Below are 7,732 nucleotides of genomic sequence, written 5' to 3'. Positions count from 1 at the left end.
CACTCGTTAGTTGGCAGCGCATGTGGAGTGAAGATGAGTTCGGTCGTTGGTTACACACGATTATCCCTAAGGTCTCGACGAGTGCATGGTTTAAGGGATTGAATGTAGGTCGTGATTTCATTCGCGTGATATCTCGGCTTATGTCCAATCACTACAACCTAAACGCGCATCTCTATCGCATTGGGCTCGCAGCAAACAATCTTTGTGATTGTGGCGATGGCTACCACGACATCGAGCATGTTGTCTGGTCGTGTATCCGGTTCCATGCTGCTCGCTCTCAGCTCTCTAGAGCACTGAGAGCGAAAGGCAGACAATCGGATATCCCCGTCCGGGATATCTTAGGTAGCCGGGATCCTGATCTTCTGCTTCATCTATACCTGTTCCTCAGAAACGCCGATGTCAACGTTTAATGATGTTTCCTTCGTTGTGTCCCCGTTTCATATCCCTCCTATCCAAACGATAAACTTTTACTTAGTCGCGGCAATACATACACACACTCTTTACAGATACACGGGCCAAAGGTTGTGCAGTCCACTGATCATTCAACAAGAGCCAAAGGTTGTACCGCTCATGACAACTCTACACGAACTGATGATTGCGCCGGCTAGTGACCATTCTATCCTGGATTCCTCGAGTCGAGAAAGACGCACCACGCTAGATATGGGGTACAGACTAGGGAGCGTTGCTGATTAATGGTCAGCTGCATCCCAATAGGAAGTAGCCCGTGTCGGGCACACGTATAGAGCATCGAAGACTGCAACATACCAATTATGAGAACACTTGTAATACTAACCTCGAGCCAACCGCGAGTAATCGGTTACATATTACTAACATAGTTGTAAGACAAAATTTGTCAAAATATTGGACTCCCGGCCCCGTCAGGCTAACGCCACATGTGCCTTAATAAAAAATATATTTTGGGAAAAAAAAAAAATAAATAAACTTAATAATAAAAAATTAGCTTTGAGGAAACGATTATCCGCGGCTTACTCGGGGTTAGTTCCAAAAAAAAAATTGTGACAATATACGGACTCGATTATATACAATCTCGAATTTCTTTCCACTGTATGTAATCGAACCCTGTATATAATCGAGTCAAGAAAAAATTTATTTGGACTTATTTGGCTTATTTGGACAAAATATAAAAACATTATTTCTAGTGCGGCGAAAAATTATTTTTTTTGAGAAGCAGTATAGATGCCACCGCTTTACAAAGGGAAAATTGAAAATTTGGAAGTTTTCATCAAATAAACTATTTATTTTATCGAAAAAACTGAATGATCTTACACAGAAGGCAGAAAAATGGAACGTTTCTAGTGAGAAACTTATCAACTTATTGAATTTTCAACGAATTTCAACAGAATTTTCTGTGAGCGTTTCAAAATCGTGGGTTGTTTACATAAAAATGACTGCCAAATTAATATCCTACATTTTCAGCAGCCTTAGAAAAATTGAAGTATAGTCAGATAGAAAAATTGAAGTATAGTTTAGAAGTCATCATTAAAAAAAATATTTAAACACCATCCCAAGTGCAGCGAAGAAAATATTGTTTGTGGATGACAATATAGTTGCCACTGCTTTAACGTGGGTTAACTTATCGCAGTTGGTTGTGATTTACGACTGAAAAAATATTAAATCACAGCATTTGTATCTGGTGAGCACAATGCGAATTCTACAATTTTCTTTAAATTAAAATTTAACATTATTTTCAAAGTGCTTGAAAATTTCGCTCAACATTGCTCAACAGAACACGAAGCCAGAATATTCATTGCAATCATTTCCACTTTTGTGGGATCACATAATAATGTTGACTCAAAGAGAGAATGAACTAAAATTAGCCTTAATTTTTTTTTGTCGAGAGTTTTAACAAACGCGGGACGTTCCACGGGACATAATCTTACGCGGGACATAATCTTACGCGGGACATAATCTTACGCGGGACATTTCGCTCAAACGCGGGACTGTCCCGCGAAAATCGGGACGTCTGGTCAGTTTAATCTAGAGACGAAATAGCAACTTATCGCAACCTAGTAAGAAAAATTCGCAAATGATCCATCCTGTCCATCACAATATCGTAAAGCTTCACAACTCGGAGGGCTTTTCAATCCGAACACTTCATTATTATATTCAACATCATCACAAAACCAAAACATCATTGGCATGTTCAATAGATACGACTGATAGGCACTATTGGAACAATTTAGTGTAGTGTCAGACATAGTACCTAGTTGTTGACAAAAAATGTCAAACATCGAAACAAATCAAACAAAAAATGCGAGATATCTGGAATAAAAAAAAAATATTCTAAATCGTGACGGATCAAAAGTACACAACGAAATTTTTTATTGTAAGAGTTCCATAAGAGTTTGTTACAAGCCCTAGAAAAATTGAGCAAATTTTTTTTTTATGTTTGATGTTTGGTTTAAGATTATGATAGAATAACAATGAATGCTTTACATAAATCAATAACTTCCTAAATGGCGTCAACGTTCCCTGTGGAACTTTTGCCGTCTCAACGTATGCATTAACTAGCGTCATTTATTAATGCTTAAATGACATTTCTTAAGCCAAATAACAATCCTTGAATGTATTCCGAGGGGCAAGCTCTAGAATACGCGTGACCACAGTGCAAGTCGAAGGAAATTTCTTTGACGAAAAATCATCTAGCCTCTCGGAACATACAGCGAAGAGGGATTCCTCTTTGATTTTCTTGGCTGTAATATAGTGATTTTCAGGTAGTTGGCTGGTTCGTTACTCGGACCACTGCTTTTCTTCCATTCTGAGTGAAGAATGTCGGGAGTGAGAATTTTTTGAAAATAACCATTAATAAATTATAATATCTCAAAATTCTCTATCTAAATCTAAATAATTTACAGCAACACAGATAGGAAAAAGATGGACGTGATGAAGCATTCAATTGATTGCAATCACTTCATTTCATATTTTATTTTCGATTCTCTTTTCAAGGATTATTTTACACAAAAAATCTCTCATTATTCTAGATTATAAATTTTCTCCAAAACCGAAAGCTTCTCGCGTTGCACCCTGAAGATGTTTGTGACCAAATTTTTCGAGATCAAGTCAGTGACAATTTTCGATCCGTTGGATTCTGTAAGAGACATAAATTTATTATTTATTTTTGATTACAATTTATTATTACTTATGTAATTTCAACTGTGTACATTAATAAAATACAATTTTAATAAGAAGACACACCACGAAAATGTCTTGACCATGATTGACAGTGGTCTGATTTTCCGAAACCGATCTTTAGGGTAAAGAAAACTTAAAACCGATCTCGAAATGAAATACCAAGATTTCGGCCAGAAACAATGATTTTTGATTCATTCTTCACGTCATTTCCAAAAGCCCGGAAATTCCTTCACAAAATTACTTGTCTTCACAGTAAGTCTAATGTTTTCAAAATGAAAAAAAATGCTTTCACATCTGGCATCACTGATTTCAACTAACCATATGTTGAATAAAATATTGCATACAATGTTCAATGAAAGTTATGTTAAGAAACTTTCGTACAAGAAAGCTTGCTTTTGAAAGCAGTAGCTCGATTTTTTGAACAAGTTGTACTTACTGTAAATCTTTTCCTCGAAACCAACGAAGTAGAGATTGTTTTCTCGCGGCGCCAGAAATACATATCGTCCAACGAGCTTTATCCACTCAGGGTTCAAATCGTACGGTGTAATCGTGTACTCAAGTATCCGAAGAGAGGAGCTGTGGAATCATAAAATGAATAATAACATGTTGAAACGATGCGGTGTAACGGTTCGCGCGCAAACTTGTACACAAATTAAAGGATATGCGAACAAATGGCATACAACCTGCTTCCGGTTAAATTTCCCATCAACTCCTGGTGATTCGTTATCTTTTCTGCAACCGTAGCCGAACGATAGTGAAATCCGTTGACCAAATTGGAGAATACAAGCACTAGAACTAGCACTATGGTGTTGAGTAGAATATATTTCACCATTCCGGCACCAAAGCGGTAAACGAATCCTACGCGAAACAAAAACGACGAATGAATGGTCCCGACTGGGAATTGATGATCGCTTTTTATAGTTTCCATCTGTGAATTGATTGTGGCGGTAATGTTATAACGGATCATTATGGAAATACATGATGCGCAGCAAGAGTGTGACGCATGGATTTTTAAATTCGAATACCTATATTCGTTCTGTTTAGTTAGGAACCATTTATTAATCCATTGCATTTGATTGAAACATGTTTTATACAAATTTGCAATGGTTGCAATGATAGAACATTGCGGGGATCTTGTTGAACATTTACATAATTAATTAATCATCATTAAATTGTATGTGGCCGTATAGATGTATTATCCATACGAACATCGGATTGTTTCTGGAACTAACTCTTCAACTTTGAATTGCTCCCTGCTAGTTGTCGATCTATTCGGGGGTTTGTGATACGTATGAGTGAATTTTAGGTGTTTGGCTACTAAAAACCATTATGTCGCTAAAATAATCTGTAGACTTTATTAACTTTTCAACTTTCTACAGGTAAACTTTTTTTTGCGCGGTTTTTCTGTGTGATAAAAAAATATCATAATTCTATCAAAAATTTGTTAACAAATCATTTCAGTAGAACGTGACAGAGCATAATTGAGGATAGTATGCCTACTTCTTTCATAACATTCTTCTTTCAAATTACCTGTCATGTCGCGTTTATTTATTTAATTAATTCTAAGTATTTAAATTTTTCGAAAACATATTGTTAGCGTTTAACTCGTGGTGCTAACCCCACGTATGATTAATTTAGTTTGTGGAAGCGTGTTTGGTAATCTGTGAATATAAGTCGAGCACAATTTAGTACCATAAAAGGCCTATGCTTATTGCTGGACTGAAAATATACACAGAAGAAGTGCACTCTAAGAATTTCCGAATGTAACTGATACACTTTTAGACTTTCCGAGACTAACTGATTAACTGATTATTTATTTCAAAATTCATCGAGTGTTTATACACATGTGAGTATACATTTTTTTGCTATTTTCCTTCTCTTTCTCTCCCAACGATGCATATAAGCCTATTTACAACGCGCGATGCAATATGTTTTCTATTTACATTATATACACATTATACTCATATACTTTTGCTTTTTATTGAAGCCTGATTCTAGAAATTTCCTTCGCGCTGCGTGCTGGAGAATTGCATCACGTTACACATACGTTACACCTCGAACCGTTACACATATGGACACGTTTTCTTTTTATAAAAAGGCTGAATGCCTTCGGCTTTTTATAAAAAGGCCTTCACATAAATTTATGGTTTAAGGCCATTTTCTGAAAAACCTTTGATTTGGTTGGAAAAATCAATGGAAGGAAGTACCTTGAAATATTGGTTCGGCAGAGCATCAGTTTTGGCGATCTCCAGTAATGTAAAAAAAGCTTTCTCGTATATTCCGTCATTCTTTTTTTGTAAGCAACATTCACACTAATGGTACGAAACGCCTATATCTTCAGATCTGCACAAATCGATGGGGAGCTAAACTGAACGAAACACAAGCATAACCGCACCAATGGTTACGTTGACATATAGGAAAGATTTGCCATCCGTAGTCTTTGCCAGTCAATCATCTATTTTCAGTTAGTTATCGCACTTCTCTTGCTGTTCATAAACTCGTTGACGATTGATTATACGTTATTGGGCATTTTTGCTTACTGATAATTGTACCTGTTTGCAAAACAAAACTCTAGCGTGTGGTGTCCAGGACACGACCGGAATTATTTTATTAAATTTGTTTCTTATTACTTCGGATATTATCGTAGAATGGATCGAAGTTTTTGATAATGTTTTTGTGACCCTGAAAAACGTGGATGGACAATGAAAAATGGGTCACGCGCATAATTGCACGGAATCACAGCGGATGGTCATCCGCAAAATGTCCAAGGCAGGCAGCAACCAACGCGAAATCACAGAGTACTTGGGACGACCCAAAACTTTCATGTTTAATGTCCTCCATGACCGCAAAAAATCCGAAACGGTTGGATACCCAAGGAAAACGACCGCGAAGCATGACTCTGCCAAAAATCGAGCCTCCAAGAAAGATCTCTTCAAGGTCTCGGAAAAGATCCGGTAGGAACTGAACTTATCCGTGGGTTCCCGGACAGTTCAGCGGCGGCTGGTGGACCAGGGGCTAGGCGGTAAAGGCCCCTGGAAGGTCCCGATGCTGATGCGGAATCATTCGAAGGCGCGGCTGAAGTTCGCGAAAGACCAATTCGATTGGATCGGTCCGGAGAAGGAAGAGCAGTGGCGAAATATACCGTGGTCGAATGAGACGATGGTAAACCTCATCGGCTCGGACGGAAAAAACTGGGGTCCATCGTCCAATAATGTAATTTCTGCATAGCTCGAGAACCAATCAAGCAAACGAAACCAAATTCGGTATGTGGAGGTTTTAGGATGCAATAAATGTTTCTATGGTGGTTCGACACTCCTCCCCCCTCTCTTAGGGTGGGCTGTCATACAAACGAACAATAAATTTCTGTATAACTCGAAAACTAATTGAGCAAATGGATCCAAATTTGGCATGTGAAGATTTTAGGGGACACGAAACGTTTCTGTGGTCAATAGACACTCCTGTCTGTCTGTCTGTCTTTTTTTCTATCATATTTTCTGTATCAAACATTTATGCCATGTAACGGAGAAACATGTTATTTGCAAGTGATTGAAAAATCTTGAACGAGAATTGTGTCTGAAAATAATATCATATTATAATGATGAGTTTTGGTAGAAGTACTAGGAATTTTATAGTTAAAGGTAAATTCAAAGGGGTCGGTTACAAGATCATTCAATGAACAGTTCTGCTATTGGACTCAAAAAATGTGCTTAGAAAGAAAATGTGAATGTTTGAAGGTATTGATAGCAAAAAACAAATTATGGGCGGGACGAAGTTTGCCGGGTCAGCTAGTGCTCTATATCTCTCAATTGAGGCCAATTGGGTGAATTGGTGTCTTTTTCGAAAAAATCTACCCCATTATCTCGATACAACTGTAGTGGCAGCTTGCCAAATCCGGCTAAAACTTTACGGGACCATTGTGAGTTTCAATGTACGGAAGAATACTATTTTTCAGGCACTCCTACTTGTACATATTGAAATCCATAGTCTTGTTTGTCACGGAAATTTAGTATAATTTTTTTTGTCTGCAGTTACAAATACCTTGTCAGATTGAAAGATTCCTTGCGAACTTATCGGCAAAAACGAATTAGAACTTGCTATAGATCTCCCCTCAGTGCTCCCGTGGCCGAGTGGTTAGCGTCCCATATTATCATGCTGGGGTTCGGGTTCGATTCCCGTTCTGGCCGGGGGAGTTTTTCGTCAAAATAATTTCTCCCGACTTGCACTGTGGTCACGCGTATTCTAGAGCTTGCCACTACCAGAATACATTCAAGACGTGTTATTCGGCGTAGAAAGCTCAATTAGGTACTACTAATAAAAATAACGCAAGTAATACCTAAGTTGAGAAGGCAAAAGTTCCACTGAGAACGTTAGTGCCATCCAAGAAGAGATCTCCACTCAACCAGGATTTAATCGAATTTTTGTCCGACTTTGGGGTCCATAAATCATATTCACGTACGTCCCACGTACGTCCCTCGTAAGAACCTCATTGTACGAATGCCGGACACATCTTTCTGCTTCAGCGTTTGGTTTTTTACTGGCCCGAAAAAGTCGGAATCTTTCTTGCAGACGAATTCTATGA

The 7,732-nt window shown here is 38.0% G+C and overlaps 1 protein-coding gene across 2 annotated transcripts; it reads right to left on the bottom strand.

Annotated features, from left to right (window-relative positions):
• Positions 1-2,934: 2,934 nt before the first annotated feature.
• Positions 2,935-4,026, bottom strand: LOC129780441 (uncharacterized). Of its 2 annotated transcripts, none has more exons than XM_055788722.1 (3): positions 3,834-4,026; positions 3,590-3,729; positions 2,935-3,109 (listed from the first exon to the last, which is right to left on the bottom strand). In XM_055788722.1, the coding sequence occupies exons 1-3, from the start codon at positions 3,983-3,985 to the stop codon at positions 2,994-2,996; spliced, it is 408 nt and encodes a 135-aa protein (XP_055644697.1). In that variant the 5' UTR covers positions 3,986-4,026; the 3' UTR covers positions 2,935-2,993. The 2 variants fall into 2 exon arrangements, with proteins under 2 accessions (XP_055644697.1, XP_055644698.1); XM_055788723.1 differs by having other exon boundaries at positions 3,837-4,026.
• Between the last annotated feature and the right edge of the window lie 3,706 nt (positions 4,027-7,732).

This window comes from Toxorhynchites rutilus, chromosome 3, assembly GCF_029784135.1.
Source record: "Toxorhynchites rutilus septentrionalis strain SRP chromosome 3, ASM2978413v1, whole genome shotgun sequence".
Lineage (NCBI taxonomy): Eukaryota > Metazoa > Arthropoda > Insecta > Diptera > Culicidae > Toxorhynchites > Toxorhynchites rutilus.
Note: the sequence above shows the minus strand (reverse complement) of the source record. Positions and strands in the feature narration are given on the sequence as shown.

Excerpts from the sequence above, each read along its gene's own strand:
- LOC129780441 (XM_055788722.1), bottom strand. The coding sequence starts at position 3,985 with ATGGTGAAATATATTCTACTCAACACCATAGTGCTAGTTCTAGTGCTT. Across the intron at positions 3,730-3,833 it reads AATTTAACCGGAAGCAGGTT|CTCCTCTCTTCGGATACTTG; the intron begins GTATGCCATTTG and ends ATGATTCCACAG. Across the intron at positions 3,110-3,589 it reads TTTCGAGGAAAAGATTTACA|AATCCAACGGATCGAAAATT; the intron begins GTAAGTACAACT and ends TGTCTCTTACAG.